The sequence below is a fragment of the Musa acuminata genome, chromosome BXJ3-3, assembly GCF_036884655.1.
Source record: "Musa acuminata AAA Group cultivar baxijiao chromosome BXJ3-3, Cavendish_Baxijiao_AAA, whole genome shotgun sequence".
Taxonomy (NCBI): Eukaryota; Viridiplantae; Streptophyta; class Magnoliopsida; order Zingiberales; family Musaceae; genus Musa; species Musa acuminata.
Genome location: NC_088351.1, coordinates 35040959 through 35061336, shown reverse-complemented (window position 1 = coordinate 35061336; position 20378 = coordinate 35040959). Strand labels below are relative to the sequence as shown.

General features: G+C 38.2%; 2 protein-coding genes across 6 annotated transcripts; one reads left to right on the top strand and one right to left on the bottom strand.

Annotated features, from left to right (window-relative positions):
* Window positions 1-512: 512 nt before the first annotated feature.
* Window positions 513-17396, top strand: LOC135633671 (uncharacterized). 5 transcript variants are annotated; one of them, XM_065143423.1, is made up of 23 exons: window positions 513-902; window positions 1080-1114; window positions 1199-1320; window positions 2627-2716; window positions 2976-3095; window positions 3212-3295; window positions 6262-6339; window positions 6463-6588; window positions 6720-6809; window positions 7610-7645; window positions 7747-7802; window positions 8282-8429; window positions 11080-11533; window positions 11618-11709; window positions 11785-12334; window positions 12530-12668; window positions 13520-13561; window positions 13754-13919; window positions 14110-14193; window positions 14462-14734; window positions 14821-16678; window positions 16759-16918; window positions 17090-17396. In XM_065143423.1, the coding sequence occupies exons 1-20, from the start codon at window positions 601-603 to the stop codon at window positions 14555-14557; spliced, it is 2910 nt and encodes a 969-aa protein (XP_064999495.1). In that variant the 5' UTR covers window positions 513-600; the 3' UTR covers window positions 14558-14734; window positions 14821-16678; window positions 16759-16918; window positions 17090-17396. The 5 variants fall into 5 exon arrangements, with proteins under 5 accessions (XP_064999495.1, XP_064999496.1, XP_064999494.1 ...); XM_065143424.1 differs by having other exon boundaries at window positions 14821-16918; window positions 17093-17396; XM_065143422.1 differs by having other exon boundaries at window positions 14821-16918.
* Window positions 17397-17680: 284 nt separating this feature from the next.
* On the bottom strand, window positions 17681-19350 carry LOC135633672 (transcription factor MYB61-like). The gene is made up of 3 exons (XM_065143427.1): window positions 19033-19350; window positions 18833-18962; window positions 17681-18761 (listed from the first exon to the last, which is right to left on the bottom strand). Exons 1-3 carry the CDS (start codon window positions 19163-19165, stop codon window positions 17912-17914), a joined length of 1113 nt encoding a protein of 370 aa, XP_064999499.1. The 5' UTR covers window positions 19166-19350; the 3' UTR covers window positions 17681-17911.
* Window positions 19351-20378: the final 1028 nt, after the last annotated feature.

Here is a 20378-nt window from a genome sequence, read left to right as displayed (position 1 = left end):
TTAGTAAATACACAGGCATTTATGTGCACGTGTACATACATATAAACAGAAGTCAATTCTGAAAATATTAGATGGTAAGCTGACGTTCTTTGTTCTCTTTTGACTCTTTTGTAATCGTGCTTTATGAATTATTATAGTTTTATATTCTGAAAAAAATACAAAAGAGAGATAGAAAATGATTACAATGACATAAAAATTTATGTTTGGATATATCAAGTTAATGTTTAGATATAATTTTTTTATGATATAATCAGAGGTGATGACATGATATACTAAATTATAAGAAGTACATGTTCATTGAGTTCACTGTCCTCCTATATGAAACTAAATTAAGATGATGTTGTATATTTCGAGTCGAATCAATAAGTATTTAGATTGAGTTTAAGCTATATGGACAGACCAAAATATCCACACACACACACACACACACACACACAACTAAAGGGACATTAATATTGTACATGGTTCAACCCAACCGTTTACCCTTGACTTCGTCGAGTCACATCTATTGGGAGCTCACATCCATCGGAAACTCACATCCGTCGTGGGAACCAAACGGCATTCCTACCGTCTCTCTCGCTCTGTCCTCTCGCTCTCGCCATGGAGACGGCGGGAGGATCGAAATGGAGCTTGATACGTCCCTTCTTGGTGATCCTCCTCATCCACTCACTCGCCATCTACCTATTCACCCGCGGCTTCCTCCTCACCCGCACCGAGCTTGCCTCCTTCAGCCACTGCTCCGATCTCACCCACTCCCCTTGCTCCTCGATCTCCTCCTCTCATCGCCGCAGCAACTTCACTCCCCCGCCCGACGAATCACCTGATGAACTCCATCGAGATCGCCGTTGCTGGACGAAGCCGGCTGTCGATCGCCTTGTTATCATCGTGCTCGACGCCCTCAGGTAATCCTTCTTCTCCGCCCTACCAAGACTCCTCTCGTCGTTCCATAAGCGGATCGGCTGGCGAAACCCCGATTTCTCGATCCGGTTTCCTGATTTTTTTTTTTTTTTTCGCTTGTAGGTTAAGTTTCTAGGTTTTCGTTTTCGAGTTCTCACACGATGTTTTTTCTTGGACATCAGATTCGATTTTGTTGCGCCCAGTACGTTCTTTAAAGGTCAGTGTTCTTTCTCCTAATGTCTATCTTGTTATTTCCAATAATCCACGAGTATATCGGGGTAATATATGCGGTTTGCTGCAGATAAAAAGCCATGGATGGACAAATTACGGGTGTTACAGAAGCTGGCCTCGGCGGAAGGATCATCTGCTAGGATCTTTAAGGCCATCGCAGACCCACCAACTACAAGCTTGCAACGATTGAAGGTTAAATTCTGAAAGTTATTCTCGTCATTCTAAGCTATAGTATTTCAAGAAGCACCATGTATTGATTGTGTGACTATTTATGTTAATCTGGTTGTGGCTTGCACGTTGTGGTTAACACATATCTATCATGATTCCACATTCACTTCAATTAAGTGTTACAATTATTGTTATTTGACCAAGAATGTTACACCTAGTGTTTTGCATGTATGTTTTTTTCTGATTAAGTGACACAATGATGAGAAGTCTTTTCCAGTACAATTATCTTCAAGAAAAAGGGGTAACAACCCATGTTCCTAAAAATCATTATCTTTTTAATAATTAGCTCCGTTAGCTCGTAATAGATTCATTAGCTTGCCATTAACCATAGCATTGTACTTCCGACATAATTAGGAGTTGTAGAATTGCAGTCACATTCCTGTTTTCACATTACTATTACTGTTTTTAAATAGAGCCATTTTCCATTACACTGAGCTTTTCATTGTAAATATGTTTTTAATTTCATTAAGAAGTTTCCTTTAGAAAAAGTTTAAAGTTTGTTAAATTGTTCCATCCTTTTTAGGTATTGACATCATGAGAGTGGTGGATTGTCTTTCTTTTTGCCCCCAGGTTTAAAGTTTGTTATCCATTTATACTATTGCTGGCTTTTTTTTTTTTCAAATTTTCTATCTAATATTCTGATGTACACCTGAATGATTGACCATCTGCAGGCTCCTTAAAATGGAAATTCTTAAAGGAGTAAGTTAGAACACATACACAAAGGAGCATCTTTTTCAATTCATTGATTCTGGCTTAGTGAGGTGTAAGATTTTAAGATTTTAGTAGGTTATTCAATGGAGAACAAAATATGAGGATCATATGAGGAGAGAACAACTCCAATCAAATTTGAAGAAAATATGAAATGGAGAGAAATACAGAATTACATTGCTCTGGATGTTTAACTTGTTACAGCTGATACTGAGCTCTGGAGAATGCTTGATGGTTGTGGTTATACTAATTAACAGCAATCTTTTGTTATCAAGGATGTCGAGTGAGGTGCTTATTTCATAAATATTACAAGTGCATGTTCTTCCTGTTCAAGCTATATCTGACACAACCAGATACTTTGTCGCTGGCGTTTCTTTTTCTTATGTTTATAGATAATTTTTGAAATATACTTTATCTGGCATCACAACAATTAATTTCTAAGAAATGTTATAATTCTATTTTTTAGTCATAATTCCTCTTCTTCATGCCTCTTTTTTTTTTTTTGCGGCTTGTGTTCCTGTTACCTTGTTTAAGTTTTGAATTTCTGTTGGGACATCTTCAGGGACTAACTACTGGAGGACTCCCAACATTCATCGATGTTGGTAACAGTTTTGGAGCTCCAGCGATTGTGGAAGATAATCTGATACATCAGGTTTGTTTGTCTAGTATTACATTCACGTTGTTCATGCATTGTAAAAAACAAAGTATTTATCGACTGTGGAGGATAATCTGATACATCAGGTTTGTTCGTCTAGTATTACATTCACGTTGTTCATTTATTGTAAAAAGCAAAGTAAGTATTTAAACAAGAAACTTCTCATTATTTGTCTTCTTGGCCTAATATTGTCCAATAGGCTATTATTATGCATTTCAATCTTTGATATTTGTTACTTCTTCATATGTCAAAACAGTTGGTGAGAAATGGAAAGAGAGTGCTGATGATGGGTGATGATACCTGGTTGCAGCTGTTTCCTGATCACTTTAATACATCATATCCTTACCCTTCCTTTAATGTTAAAGATCTTGATACGGTAAGTTCATTTAAATCTATGTTCTCAATCCACCAGAAAATGGTGCCTTATTCTTAACAAAGGACATGATATATACACATATTTTCTACTGATATGAATCAGTCTCTATCTGGCAGGTAGATAATGGTGTGATCGAACACTTGCTTCCATCATTGTACAAAGAAGACTGGGATGTTCTTATTGCACATTTCCTTGGTGTGGTAAGTCGAAATAATTGTGTTATGATAAGTTCCCCTCCAAACTTTAAAATTAAATTACCTGCGTGCAGGTTATATCGATGGATGAACATGCAAAATTTGCTAAACTTTTATACTTGTATATGACTATTTGTATCTTTTTGTCTTTTCATCATAACTTGGTTTTCTGCTTGTTTGGTAAATAATATTTCGTATAATCACATTGTTAATCTTTTCGACAGAAGGCTTAGCCAGATCTTTAATTCTGTTTCTGTTGCTTCTTGGTAGATGTTGCCATGTAATTGATTTTTACAACATCACAAAATTCATGATGAGAGAGGATTTGTTGTTCAAATGCATAGATTTCATGATAAGAGAGGATTCTACATCACAAAAGTTAAATCTCGAATGAGTACTTTGTGATTTATTACAAGTAAAATCAGAGGAACCTAATATTCTCACCTCCCGTTTGACTGCAGATGCTACTGTGTGACTGATTCAACTGTCAATAAGTTTAGAAGGTCTGGCAGGGTCACTCGTATATTTTCTTTCTTATAAAAGATTCATCTTTCATTGTTCAAGTCTTCCATATTCTGATCTCACCTTCATTTAGTTACTAATGCAGTTCCAGTAAGTTAACCTGGTAATTACTGGTATTTCAGATGATAGGGAAAAGAGGTAAAGAAAATAGAGTAGACATAGAACAGGCGGACAGAAAGGACTTTTACATTGACCTGAAGGCATAAGAAGGCTTGTTTATTATACAAAGGATTTATGTGGTCTGATCTCTTTTCCAGCTACATGAATTATTCTTTGGAGCAGATATTATTCTTATTTCACCTAGTCTAGAACTCTCTAGATGTGAATAAAAGGAATTCAGGTGCCCGCAAGACAAAATCTAAGAGAAATACTACTAACTAAAATCCTATGTTTACTTGTAAGAGACCAAATTGCAACACTTATGATATTCAGCAAAAAGGAGAAGAAAATTCAACGATAGAGAAACAGGACTGAGCGACTTGTGTCTCAGGAACTTGCGTTGGTTCCTGAATTCAGTTTTACCTAATCTTATCTGGAACTTATTTGGCACCGATTGATGTGCTTCTATTTTGCTTATATTGACCCCGACAATTTCTGCAGTTTGTTACTTGTTTGGTCTCTGATACAATGCAATGAGACAGCTAGCTCTGGTACTCCTTAGGGCACTGAAAAAGTACTTGCAACAGATGTGCTTGCTCTTTGAAATTAAGATGCTTGACATCCAATTAATCATCAATGCAATCCATGCATGAGCGTCACAAACTCCTTGCTTTCTCCTAAATTAGGGTAGTCAATTCATTGCATCACATCAGATTTGTGATTATGTAGGACAACTGGGACAAATGTTCTTTGTGTGAGCAGATCTGATTCACAACTCATAATAGTTTCCAACGAAGATTTTGAATTTCTTCAGGAAATCATTTTGATCTGCAACCAAGGAAAGTGGGAACTAATTATCTGAATTTTGTAGTATCCTTCATGTAGTCTTTCTTATGAGAACCCCCATTTCATACTTAGGTTCTTGAGTGAACCATGTAACCCTGAAATGATTTTGCTTTGTTGTCCCAATTAATACATTCAAATAGTTGAGATGTATATGACCAAAAACAACTAAGATGCCACATGTGTTGTGACAGCTTTAATGAAGTGGTATAATATAGAGAAAATAGGGCAGTGAGATACTAGAAGAAAATATATATAAAAGAAGGGAAGGAATATGTATGGGCTGTCAGGGCTTAAGGAACTTGCCTTAAGAGGAAACTCATGCATGATAATTTTTCTCTTGCTTTCAGGGCCTCATTTAAATCATCTTTTACCTTTCTTGGACTTTTTAGATACAAACAGAATGCTTCCATCCTGTCATATATCGTAACCTTGGAAACTTCTCTGAATTTACTATCAATCATGCTTCTGTACAAACTGCAAACCACAAGTTAATTCACATAAGAGCAAATGAAAGTTATGAAGAAAATTTTGGGGCTTGAAATGTAGATGATATTTATCATGATCCAACTCAAATTTTGAAAACATGAATTGAATTTACTGTCCTAGTTTCTAGGTTATATTGGTTTTTCCATTTAAGTGGCATTTTGCTTGCATAATTTTTTGCAACATATGTGATACTTAGATGATGATCAATTTCTTATTATCAATAGACAAAATAAGATGTGTTCTTAATCTTATCTTTTCTTTTCAAGGTAAGTCCTGTAGTGCTATTTGAGTAGGATAGTTAAGTATTCAGAGGAAAGAGAGGGGACAAAAGGGGCAAAAGGGAGAAAAAACTAAAATTGTTATAGATGGAGCATTAGTCTCACTCCAGACTAGAGGTCTTGATACCCATTCATCTTCATGGTGGGTATGTTGATTTTTCATTCCAAATAACTCCAGATTTAATTTCTGAGGATGACATCAAGGTTGGAGTTTTCTGGTAATTCAAAGAATTCTTGTCTTCCACAACATCCAGCAGGTGAATGTGAACATGCCATCTCAGGAATACCTCCACCTCCCATTTATCCTATGCTTCTTCCATACTTGTTAACACTTTTTGACCCTCAGAAGATGTTCACAGCCACTGCAAGTAACATCCTTTTGCCAATTCTGTTTTGCAAAACTGCAGTTTAGGTTGTGATGTTTCATTACATAATGCCAGCCACGTTAATCATAAGAAGCCTTTGTTATGAGGCATTTCAATCTGTTTAAAGCTGAGTATTCTATAGATCCTGTTACTACTTACTACCAAAGTTTAGAAACCGAAGAAGGGTAAAGAACTGCACCCTCTGTTGACCCATTTTGATATAATAAAAATGTCATCAATTTTGAGAGAAATACCTCTTCTTGACTTAGAGCCTTTTTATGGATTCAAAGTAGTTATTGCATCCATAAGTAAAACACATGTTTCTTTTTACAAAAGATTTTTAACTTTATTAAATGTGGTGATGCTAATCTTTTAGGATCATGCGGGGCATATATTTGGTGTTGATTCTGCACAGATGATACAGAAGTTGGAACAATATAACAGTATTCTTGAGGTATTTTTGCTGAAACCACTTGCTCAAAATTTTCTGTTTCCTGCTAGCCTTTATTGTTAACTACAATGACCATTGTGACATAACTCATGCTTTCATCTAGTATCAACTAACACTACTCTTCAGGAAGTTGTTGACGTGCTGAAGAGCGAATCTGGAGCAGGTGGCCTTCATGAGAACACTTTTCTTACTGTAATGGGTGATCATGGCCAAACCACAAACGGTGATCATGGTGGTGGCACAGCAGAAGAGGTTCAGTGTATTTCTTATACCTTTTTAAAGTTTCGTGAGCAACTTTATGCTTGTTCTCCATACACTTCTTTTTATTTTAATTTGGAGTTTCTTGCTCACCTATCTATTCGTTTTGAGCATGTACTCTGCAGGTTGAAACATCACTCTTTGCTATGAGTTTACAGAGTCCTCCAGCTTCTGTTTCTTCTGTTCTTGATTCAAGTTTTTGCCATCCTGATTTGGTATGTTTATGTCTCAGTGAAACTAATTCATTTATTGGAATCAATTTTGTAACTGGTGGCGGTTTCATATCCTTATTCTATATTATACCACAATTATTGTTTTATGTGATGTGCAATCTTTGATGCACTCTTCCCCTTCTAGTTAAAGCTGGTTTAGAACAACTAGTATCATCACACTTTGCACATTCATTTTAGTAAATCTGTTTCATTTTTTCTAAAAGAAAAATTGCTCTAATTATGCAATAAATATGGTAACATGTCTTTTGTTATCTGCTTTCCTAGATGCCTTGTACGCTTTTCCAATTGTCATCGACTCTTTCCCTTCTCAAGCTTATTACCATATTAAATTAGAGGTAAGATATGATCACCTTTAGGATGGGAAACAAATTAATTGATGGATGTCAATGGAGATGATATTAAAAGATAATTTAGGAGTTGTGAGGAGGTATATGGGTCAGGAAGAAATAAGGCTTTGCTTTTCACATGTTTCTAGTTTGAAAATGTTGATATTGAAGGCAAAATCTATTATTATATACCCTATGCTGGAGTATCTTACAATTTATTACTAGTTAAAGGCAAATGCAATGGACAATTTACACTATATGACAAATGAAACTGAGGATTCTCTCAGTCGAAAAGTAAAACCTAAGCTTTGTTATATGTATTTTGATTCATCAGTCAGAGTTATGTGGTGCCTTGTTGCATACATTGAAAATATTAAGATGTCTGTGCTGTTAGTTTTCAATAGAATGATATTTTGTTGCTTTGTTTTTTAATTTTTTTATTTCTCAAATTATCAGGATGGTAGAAAGCTATGCATTGGCATCTTCGAACAGGTTAGGTCCAACCTCATGTTCCCTAATATTGCGAATATAGCAGTTCCTTCAATTCCTTCAACTGTTTTTTCCTTTTCTCACATTTCTTTTTATACATGCAGCTCGACTTTGCGGTAACTATTTCAGCACTCCTTGGTATTCCATTTCCTTTTGGCAGGTACATTTCAGAACCCTTGAAAGCCAGTGTTTGATTCCAGCACATTCAACCTCATTAGCTCATGATTATGCTATACTTAAACCCATGATTTGCTGTTTACATATTCTGTTTTGGTAGTTGTAGCCCTTGAACCAAAGGAAGCGACATTGCATCTCGCTGCTCAACTTGTCAGTGTTGCTGATTTGATGTTCCACAAAAAAAGGGATACTTAAAGATATTAAATATTTAGTTTCTAGGTTTTTTTTTTTGTTTTTTCATTAGAGGTATAACCATGTCAGTTTACAATGTTTGTCTGTGTGCTGTTTTCGATGCCATAAGTGTGTGTCTATAGGTTTACATGTATTCGTGTGTGTGTGTGTGTATATATATATATATATATATAATATTCATATGTTTAAACTTAGGTGCTTTCTGTTACATAATTTCCGTGTTACCTACTATACATGGTGGCTTACAAGAATGAATTTTTCTCTCTATAGCATTGGGCGTGTTGATCCTGAAATATATGCATTGAGTGCTCATACATGGGAAGGTCGAGGAACAGGTACAAACAATTGTCAACCATCATCCGATTTGGCAGCATGGAAGCAAAACTATGCTAATGCTCTCTGCATAAACTCATGGCAGGTACTACTTGAAATTGTGTAATAAAATTGTGCTACTACTACAGTGTAGTTAATTTACTTTTGTTAAACTATTTGTAGCTAAGAGTCTGTCCTGATTATGCCAAAGAGGTAAAAAACTATAATATTAGTGTTATACTCAGAATTCTACCTAAGGTTATTTTGCGGATTTCTTAATCAAATTTAGGTTAGCGTTAATTAGGGACATTTTGGTAATTTAACTTGGACATTGGTATCCCTCCTAATTATATTAGGAATGGACTTTGATTAAAGGAGGGAAGTGGAGGATTGACCAAATCCTAAATTAATTAGGAGCATGGTATGCAATTTCGAATGGTACCATCCGGTACGGGCGGTACGTACCGGTCCGACGATACATCGGTACGCGGACCGTCCGCTACCAGATCGACCGTGCTACAGTGCTACAGTACTATAATAAGAGGAAATCGTTCGGTAAGCCCGGGTGTACGGCTCGGTACGTCAGTACCATACTGTACCGTGCCAACCTCGAAACACCGATACAGTACGGTATTGCATACCTTGATTAGGAGTACAAATAACAATAACAATAATAACAAAGTCATAAGTTCCAACTATTTGGGGTCGACTACAAGGATTTGAATACCACATCGTATCGCTCAGAACGGGCGGTACATACCGGTCTACTAGCAGACCGGAATGCGGACCGCCTGCTACCGGGCGGTATCAAGTATTTAGCCTTGTATCGAGCGATACAAGGTTGTACTTGGCGGTAACGGTCCAAATCGATCGTTATCGAATGGTAGCAATGTTCTGATCGTTGGAGGCCTCCTCAAGGGTTTTTAAACCCTTTCCTCCTCCCTATTTCAATCTATTTTACTCTCACACTCTCTTAAATTCTCTCAAACTCATTTTTTTTTTATATTCTTTCTCTTATTTTTATATTTTCACTCTCCTAAACTCAACAAAGCAACGAATTATTGATTAAATTAAATTTAGGAGGCTAATTTGGGAGGATTAATAGGAAGAACTTTTTAATCGAGAGGTTCTACAACCGTCGTATTCACAGCCATCGTATTATGGAGAATCTTATGGCCAACAACAGTATAGTGATAGTTGATTATATTTCTACGGGTAACAGTATGATACGAAATAGCAGATCAATAGCGAAAGTAAAAGTTGTGACATTCATCAATTCGTACCTCAGGAGCCGCCGCCTCGGACACATGTGATTTACGTTGATCAACCTACGATCATCACCACATTGATGCACCAATGACATACGGTGTATCAATACACTATATATGGGATTAATTTCAGGATTGTGTCCAACAAACATATCATATTGATATATAGATACATAGGATCGAGGACCTCGATCCACCTCCCATAGAGGTCCGTCATTCGTTTTTGTGGTAGAATCAGGTATATCTACATATATAATTACTTAATTCATTTGAATTTTAAAATTTAAATTATATACAAAATAATTCAACAATTTAAATAATTTTTCTATAGATAATTCAATATTAACGGAAGGATGATCCGGAATGGATCGAAATTTGCAAACCTTGCACAAGGCTACTCCTCAAAGTTCGAAAAAGATTCGTGACACTATTCTTAACTTAATTTACATTAGTTTTGTTAAAACTATACTAAATGTATATTTATTTCTAACTTAAAAACCTTATCCTAACTTTTTTTTCTTCCATTTTTCAAGTATTTTCGGAGGTTTTATGCCTATTTTATACGTATCGCTTGGTATGTCATTCCGTATCGTACCGAGCAAGCTCTATACACCGGTACAGTACGAGATTAAAAACCTTGGTCAGCTACATGGATCTTCTGTCACCATTGAAATATGTAAAAAGCCATAAGTTTAGTTAAGTTCAGAGTACTTAAATATTTATTTATAGTTTCCATTAAAGTCCTTTTAGGTCTTCCTCTATATCCAAATTAAATTATCAAAATGTCCTTACTTAACTTTAACCTAAATTTGATTAGGAAATCCCCAATATAACTTAAGTAGAAATCCAGGTATAACAATTAGCAGTATTAACACTTCTGTTAAGTTCTGCTTCAAGGCAATTCCTCCAGTACTTTATTGTTGGAAAAACGGAATAAGCCACGAGGTTAGCATCACACAATAGAAAGCTTTTGCTGTTACTTTTCATTTTGGTTCTTGTTTCTCTTCTTGTGGCTGAGTGTGATACACTTTCTGGTTGTGTCAAGCCACGAGATTAGTAACAACAAACATTCAGAAGTAAATTTAGCATGCCCATGATATGCATGTGTCATTTCATGTCAAGAAATTGGCATGAGATGACATAATTCAACCGTATATATCTGAGATAATTAGATTGGGCAATCGGTTTTATGCCCATTAATGAATGAATTCAATGTTATTTTTTCTGTAGCCTTTTACCTTGCCATCTCATGCTTTCTTATGTTCATTTGGACAAAGGAGTTTTGTTTACCAAATTATGGAACTAACAGATAAGAATCTGTATCTAGTTGTAGGAGACATTTGAATCTGGACGAATCTGGACTAGTCTAACATCTATTTTGTTATTTGCCTATCCCAATTGTAATCTTCAGTTGAGAAGGTTTCCTCCAATTCTCTTGCCATGCTTCTCTTAATTCAGTTCCTTTTTGGTCTGTTGTTTACTTTACAGGTGAAGAGATATATTGATCTTTATTCTGCCACATCAGTTATTGGGTTGCCTATTGAGGATCTAAACCATGTATCGGAGTTGTACAGTCAAGCTCAGACTAACTGGTCAGATACTGTGAGCAGTGGTTACTTACCTATGGGTACCCCTCACAGGATTCAGGATAGGGAAGAGTCACCTTTTCAACAGAAAATTGATGCATATTCTGACTTCTTAGAGAGTGTTGCCAAGCTTGCTCGATCAGCTTGGACAGAGTTTGATGGAACTTTGATGGGTGTTGGACTCAGTTGTATGCTTGTTTCTCTTGCCATTCACCTATTGGCGATCAGAAGGCTAAATATTCTCTGTAAGCCTTATCAAAATGCCCTGAACATTCTTGGTAATTATTTCAGTCTGGTTTCTCCTCTTCTCTTGGTGGCAATACGGGCAGCCAGTTTTCTGTCAAATAGTTACATATGTAAGCTCAAAACTACTATGCACACTGTATTGTCCATATCTTTTACTATTCTAATTGCCTTCAACTATTATGAATGTCATTCAGTGGCAGAAGGAAGCGTTGCAAATTTTCTTTTAGCTACTGCTGGTATTATCAGATTACAGCGTTCGATCAGGGAATGGAAGCTTCCGACAGATGTTAGTATTAGTTCCATGCAGATAGATGTTTCTGATTTTCATATTTTATATTTTTGTGATATTTGTTTTTTGCAGGAACTTTTCTTTCTTCTTTTAAGTACCATTATTAGATTTGGAATAGAAATTGGGATGTCAAAGGAAAGCTCTGCTTCGACATTTTTGTTTACCTTTTCTAAAAATATTTTTGGTATCAATGAAGGAGATCCTCTTTTGACAGTTTTGACAGACATATTTCCAATAATTTTGCTATTCGTTTTGGCAATCATGTTTTACAAGTTCATTTCTGGCATATGTTGTTGGCCACACTTTAGATATATTCTCTATTTTGGAACCGTATGTAGCTATCTGCTCATAGCATTACATTGGGCCTCCGAGAGCAATTTGATGCCTATTTCTTTGTTTGTTCAATATACTGGAAGGAACTTTGCACCTCAAGTGGTTTATGCTATTGGCTTTGGACTTCTGGTATTGTCAGTGCTTTCTCGGTTTCTGGACAGTAGTAGGGTAAAGCCAACAGCAAGGATGACAGTTTTATCTCTGGCCTTAGTTTCTTCATGGAGCCCAACTATCTTGATTCTACTGGGAAGACAAGGTCCCTTTGCTGTTTTGATTTTCATAAGTGGAGGTATTCTTTATCTCAAGTTTTAGTCCAGTTGTTTTGTCTACGTGTAATGATTATAAATCTTAAAATAACAGTCTACTAGTTTGTAGAGTTTTATATTACATGCGTGGAAGTTGTTTTGTCAATGATTTTTCTGCTATGTTTTCCTGGAATTCGTAAGTGTAATACCGTATCATTTGAATAATCTTTATATGACAGCCTGGTTTATAGTAAAGTCATGGAGGGAAGGATGGATAGAATCCACAAGAAGAGATTTGGGAGCCTTCGTCATTGATCCTATACCTGTGATTCAATGGAGCTTTCTAGCTGTTTGTTTATTCTTTTACACTGGTCACTGGTAAGTCACATGGATTTTATAAATTTTTTTATATTAACGCCTGTAGAATATTTTCTTACATTTAGCTTAGGCTAGAATAAGTTATCAGGGGACTGCATCAAGTTAACCTGTACCCTATAGCTAATTTCATGCATTGGTTAAGATTTTCACCTAAAATTTTTGCTCCCTGTATATTCACCCTGCACAAAAGAGACACTAGCTTAGCATGATTGTGCACATATCTGTACCCACAATTGTTGGAATAATACATATGACCCCCATATCTTTAGCATGGTACCTCAGTTTGTTCTGCATATGGAAGCCAGTTTCATTTCTGGTGTTCAATTTATTATGTTATTAGTGACCATAATTCACATATTTGAAAGCAGATGGAATTATTTCCCTGGAGGATGCTATACTCTTTCTCAATTTTTTGTGTAATTTTCTTTTTAATGCATACTGTGGAATGATCCTTCTATGACTGCATTTAGAGATATGATGAAGCAAGACAATAGTTTTGTAGAGGTGCGTCATTTAAATGCCTGAAATGCTATTATCTGGTAAGATGAAGTTAGTTGTACATTTCTTGTGTACTTTTCCAGTATTTTGACTAAAATACTTTTCCAGTATTGGGTGAATATGGACTTCCTCAGTAGCATGTGATGTGAAAATCATGTATATTGATCTTGAAACTATGGCCAATATGATGTGATGAGTTTAGTTGTTATTTTGTTACAAATGTGATAGGTAGACATGCATGGTTTATCACATGTCCGGACAGATTTCACATTTTCATATCCTGACATATACCTGGAATTTCTAGTCTTTATGCTTGCTCTTTTCACACGTAACCTTTGTGTATAATTATGCAGGTGTACCTTTGATGGTCTGCGTTATGGTGCAGCATTTGTTGGGTAAGTCGAGATGTTCTATATTTCTTACTGATTAAACTGCAGATTTTCTATGATGCATGTTTATGGTTACTCATAGGTCACTACCTTTATAAGTCTTTTAGGTCCTTTCTTCACCAATGCCTTTGCTTTTGTTTGGAGGCTTAAAATCTTCATTCACAAAAGTGATACATTTATTACCTTATTTTTTTGCAGGTTTGATCATTTCAATATCATCCGTCAAGGTCTTCTACTTGCAATAGATACTTTTGGTGTGTCTCACATTCTTCCTATTCTTAGTATTCCATTTATTATCACAATCCAGTTGCAGAATAGTAAGGAAAACTCTGCTGAGGGTAATACTTTTCTCTACCTGACACAGGTAATTTGATTCATTTTTTACAGACCATATATCACATTTTGCAACTTCTCAAAAATTACTTTTCCCTCTCTTGTTCTTTTTTATCGATAATTGCCATGGTGTAGATCAGTGAACATTCTCCCTGTTCACTTCTCTGTCCTGAATTTTCAGTTTATCCCTAATCATTTGTACCATTCTTGTGAACGTTCAGGTCTTCTTGATTTATGGGCTTATAACAGCTACAACAACTACATTGACAATCATATGCGTCACAATTCAAAGAAGACATCTAATGGTCTGTTTCTAAGGAGATCTTTTTCAATTCACCATATTTCCTCATAATATTAGCTTTTACTACTTTAAACCAATCAATGATGATAAAGCAATAATAATTAATCAACCTTTTTATATTCTGAAAGAATTTCTTTGATGTTCCCTAAATAAAAAGTTGTTTCAGAAAACTTGTAAAAATCATTTTTTAATATGGTGATTAGGTACTATATGGGCATATGTTTAAATCCATAATAAAGTCAATCTTTAAACCTTTTTCAATTTTCTTGCAGGTTTGGGGATTATTTGCACCAAAATATGTTTTTGATGCCATAGGCCTTCTTGTGACAGACGCATTAATTTTTATGGCTTCTCTGTACTATTACTGACATGGCAGTGATGTGTTCTGTAATGGCATGAAGACTCAGGCTCAGCATTTTCCTCCAAATTTTTTTCTTGGAGAACTAGATTGATTACTAATTTAACCATTTTTATTCAGTAGATAATTAGATGAATTTTGTCATGGTCCAGTCTTCATTGGCTGCTCTGAGGCATATTGCCTAATGGTAACAACTTCTTCACTCTATGGTTATTGCTAACATCTCTTGGAACTTCAAGTTTATATAAAACTATGATATTTTTAATGATACAGGTTTCTTATACAAAGGACATAAATCAATGGATTATTGTTTGATAAAAGGGAAAAAAGTGGCATGCATCTTGGAAATCTCATATTGCTTCAGATCTTTCCTTGGAGCTTGTCAAATTGTTTAGGTCGTGTTTTTCATATTATGATAAATGGCTATTGATGATTTAGTTGATTTCTTCTTTTACCAAGGGATGTCAATGCGGCTAACTTCAGTTGTCGAACATTGAAGACAATTTTGGGGCCCATTTAGTCACTAGAGCAACCTGGCAGGATAATGAGATCCAGGATATAGCTATTTTATTCCTGATAATTTTATACACTTTATTTGTGAGAACTGATTTATCATTTTGAAAGATGAGCAGATTAGTGTGTGTGACCATCATTTGGCATCTAGTGTACCTGTGACGCTCTAGATAATCCATCATTTCAGCCTCTGGTAGCTGATCTCATATCAGCTTCGCTAGATAAGAGTTTAATGCACCTGAATACGATCTGTTATTATGTTAATGAAGATATGAGAAGCTAAGGTATGAAAACCTTGACTGTGGATGCTCTGTGGTCACTGAGCTTTAATTTTACCTTTTGATGCTTTCTATTCTTGCTTGCTTCCTGTGGTTATACTCTTATATGGAATACTTATTTGATTATCTGATGCCTATTCTCTGTATTGAGTCTAAAAGCAGCGGAATGCTTTGGTTTAGAGAGGAGATATGCAAATTATTCTCCATATTCTACTAGGTGGACAAATTCATTTACAATTTTGTTTCAAGAACTCACTGGTGCATATGTAACGTCACATCAATTGCACAAATGGTTTCAGTTAATCATAGATGTGCAACAACTAATATTTTGTAGAGGCTCTGCTCCATTTTGTATCGTCACTAGGAAACCATTAATTCTCAGTTTCCTGGAACAAATTGTTTGTCTTTGGTTGCTTGCAGCAATATGTTAGGGAGTTCAGTGGTTAAGGTAGATCACATTTCAATAAATTATGATGTCGTGATTATAAAAAAAATCAGAGTCGTTGAACGCACTTAATTCATACCTTGCAATTTTTGTGTGGTAGTACATATAATTAATTATGGTGAAATGACCTATTGCAGGAGAATTCGGCTTGACTTCGTCGTCCTACCTGCGAGCATTTTATTACCTTCAATAGATCTTTTACCTCTTACATCAATCATTCTTGCCTCTTGTTAAAAGAAAAAAAAAAGTTTATCATGCTTCTCACTTGCATATTGCTTCTGAATATGTTTCTATCCTAGTTACTCCTGTGCATAAACTGATGTCATAGCTGCTTTAGATCAGCATGTAACGTGGTCTGGGTATTTAATAGTTGTTGAATAGTCTGTGGTTTAGCCTTTGTATGCTGACTTAAATGAGTAGAAGCATTTTGAACTGACCTGTTTTAAGATGCACATGATTTGGGGACCTTGTGGAACAATATATTGTAGAAACAAGAGCACCAGCATGACCATGGAAAGCACGCAAAAGATTCTAATCATATTGTTCATCAAAGGTGCGTCATGTTTAGTTTGAAGAATTTTACCTGTCTACAGAAGACCTCTCATCTTTCAAGACCCCATTCCCATATTTTATTGACGGCATATTAGAACGAGAACATTTTGTTTCCTTGGTTGCGTATTGTCCATGTCTTTGCTTAGTATTTATTATGTCAAAGCCCGTCGCAATTTTTTGCCCTCACAATAATGGAACCATACAGCAGAAACTGTGGAGCCGACTTCCAGAGTTGTTTCTCGTCAATGAATCACTAAACTCACATAAACAGGGTTGCCGTCTCTTCCCCAGCATACTCTGGGCCACAAGAAGGTCCTGTGCTCGTAATGCACCCGGAAGGAAGGTAAAGTCTTATTCTGATGTGCATCTTCCACCAGCATATGCAGATGGTTGAGGTGAAGCCTTCACAGCTTTTTCTTCCAGTATTCCTGTTCATGGGGCCTCGCATCGATATTTCGTGAGCCCTCTGTTGCTGCTTTCGAGTCAAATCAGGTGGCCAATCTAAATTTCCTTGTTGTACCTGCTCCCCTCTTTTTTGTCAGGCTAAAGAATCTGACAGGGAATTGGGCACTCGTTGAGCTCGGTAAGATTTCTTATTTTTACTTGATTGCACGTTTGTTGTTTCTTCCTTCGTCTTTTTATGTTTAGAGTTGGTCATATTATTCCTAGTCAAATCACTCCCATCCTGCACGTTTGTTTAAGCATGTGATGAGGTTTCCTGTCAGTGTGATGAGGCTCCCATCTTGCACTGCAGCAGGAAGACAAAAAGAGGAGCAGATCTTTCGAGGCAGACTTCCTTCTCCTTCGTCAATTTGGTCTTTGCTTCTCTTTTGATTATGAGCCTTTATGCAACTTACTGCCTGCCAGCTTCATCATCACACAATCGCTGTTCAATTGATTTCCTCAACATAGTGACAAAGAGAACAAATGTCAGCCTCGGTAGACTATCGAGCCACTCTCCAACTTCTACACGCAACCAGGAAGCGCCTCCTTTTATGGCACTTTCTTCATGAACATGTATCTTCTCATACTCAAGTATATATGATTTGTCTCGTTTAATATATAGCTCGAGAATTTAGAGCCTCGTAAGCCTCATGATCGAAGCTGAGGTGACCTGAGTAGTTATCGGATCATTCAGCAAGAGGTAGACGGCCATAAGCAGACAGTGGAGCGCAGTTGCCTTCACAGAATTGATTGTTGACTGCCAAAAGGCCAAGGATTGATGGTGTTAGTGATGAAGGAAACTTGAAGGGGACTCCTTAGAACATGGATTTTTTTCCACTTTTCATGGCAGCATGTCAACTGCATCTATGCAAGAAAACAGCGAAAAAGAAGGAGGTGAAGGTGACTGAAAAGAAGCTTTTATTATCTGCACTCTGTCCCAACCTAAACAATTAAGTTGGGATAACACTGCCACCCTGACAAATTATTCGAAGATTACATAGCTTACGACTGTTCTCCGAGACTTATGTGCATGAGAAAAATCTTGTAACACACACACACACCTGTGAACTACTCTGCTGTCTTCTCTTTGCTTCCGAGTCCTCCAATTCAGTTGCTGTTTCCGAGAACTCGATTAATGAATAGCTGTATGCTTCTCTCCATTGCTGATTCCATACGAGCACCGGCTTTGTTTCTTGATCGTGTCTGTCAGTCTGATGGTGCCGTTGAGGTACTCCGACCATTTGAGATCCTCTGGCTCGCCTTCGAGATGGATTTCCGCTCCCTTGTTGGGCAGCAGCTCTGACCACGGGAAGATGCCATTGTCGAGAAAGGGACTGTAGCTCTGCAACTCCACTCCATTGCTACTGTTGCCGCTGCTCGCGCTGCTGTTGCTGGTATTGCATGCCTCGAAGTACTGGAAAGGTAGCAGGGAGGCGTCCGGTGGGAGACCGGCGGGCATCGGCTTTAATTCCACCGAGGTCGATGGAGTCGACGGTGTGTTGTAGCTCAATTCTGGGATCACATCGAGCAGCCTGCAGTTCTGGGCAAACCAGAGAGGCATATTTTGGTTGACGATGTCGCAGTTAGAGCTCCGAGATGCATGCTGAAGTGCGATGTAGCTCATTGAGCTGGCCAGGGAGGAGCTCTCCACGCTTCTGGGAAGGCCGAGTTCTTCCGTGGCTGTCATCGACCTCCCAATTTGGTTCCGCTCCAGCATTGGCATCAATGGCGCAATCGGCTGGAGGACGGCGTGCTCTGGATTCCCCGACCCGGGCGGCGCGAGCTTCTTCGGCTCGCCGGATTCTGACGCCTTGTCGCCGTTACCGGCTGCTCTTGCCTCTCCGCCGTCTGCCTCGTTGAGCGGCTTGTGGGTGTCGGGATCGATGCCGCTCTGCTTCAGCTTCTTCTTCACGCAGGAATTCCAAAAGTTCTTGATCTCATTGTCCGTCCTCCCCGGCAAACGGGTAGCAATCCGCGACCATCTGACGGAACAGCAGTCAGAGCTTGCAGACGCATCTCTGGGGATGCCATGTTTTATTATTAGTAGTAGTACCTGTTGCCTAACACCGCATGGAGTTCGACGATGAGGTCCTCCTCCTGCTGGGAGAAGGTGCCCCTCTTGAGATCAGGCCTCAGATAGTTTATCCACCTCAATCTGCAGCTCTTGCCGCACCTCTGGAGACCTGCAATTTCGTAGCTTCAGCTCCGAGCCGAGTCTCGAGCATTGACGTAAGTGAACAACAGAACACGTACCTGCTAACTTGGGCACGGAGCTCCAACATCCATGGCCGTACTTGGTGATATGATTCAGAAGCTTCTCGTCCTCCTCGGGAGACCACAGGCCTTTCCTCAGCTTCTGCTTGAAGCAGCAAGCGTGCCTCCCCATTCCGGCCGGCGGGATTCGACTCAGAAGACGGGGGCGAGCTGAAGAAAGGGCAGGGCGGCCATGGTCAAACCTGCCTGCCGTGGTTGGATTTTGGATTCTCGGCCTCCTTCCTTCACATTCATTCAATCGCCACTGCCTTTTAACGTGGGCGCAGGGGCTGAGTGCCACATCCAGCTCGTAGACTAAACGTTCTGCTGGTCCAACAGTGGGGGCAGTGTCTGCCACCATTCTTCCACAGCAGACTTTGTCCATGGCAGTAAAAAGTAAAAGGCCATGCAAAAAAGGCATCTTGGAATTGACCGATCAGCGTATCTTTCCACTGTAAGCTTCGAGAATGCATGTATCTCAAGATTACGTTGGTCTCAAATCCAGGTGGTGGGAAATTTCAGCTCCACTTTCAGGGAGAGAGAGTGCACACGAACGTGTTGGGCATCATGCGTCAGGGGGGAGAACAGCTCCTCTTTTGCTTTTTGGTGGATCTCTGATCACATCCACCGCGACGGAGAGCCTTGTCAAGGTTGTGTGAAGTGGTTGTAAAGGCAAAAAAGGAAGTTGCTCGGCTTCCCCGTCCCGGAAAGAACCACCGACTCCCCAAATCTCTCTCTCTCTCTCTCTCTCTCTGGACAGGGGTAACTTTTCGTGTGCATCCCGAGAGAGTTCCATCATCCCTGCAATTACAGAGAGAACCAGCGACTCCCCAAAAGCTCACTCCAACATGGCCGCGTGTTCCGAGCAGTTCGGATGCCACGAAATCGATCCGATTAAAGTAAAATAAATTAAAATTAAAATCGATTAAGCGATTTATAAATTTAAATTGATCGAATTAATTTTTTTATTCGATTCACTTTTTTTGATTGATTGATTGATTGAACGGATCGTAGCCATCCCTTTTTAGTGTGGCTCGTGCTGCATTGGGGCCCTCCATTAGAGGAGCAATCTCATCTTCATCGTTCGACACTGCCTGTCCTTGCTGTGTCCAGCTTATGCGAGGGGCCTTTCCAGTAGTCATCCGTCCATGACCACGCCCGCCCAAGCACATTAAATGCTGCTATTGCTCTCAGGACTGAAGTGTGCAACCTATCAGACTTCGATCGACATCATCCATTGCTCCACAAGCTTCTAAATAGCTGTCGGGTGTCGTGGATTGCCCAATGCAAGGAGAACCGGAAGATGTGATGTAATTCCCCGTCCGAGGCAGCCACATCCTCCTCGT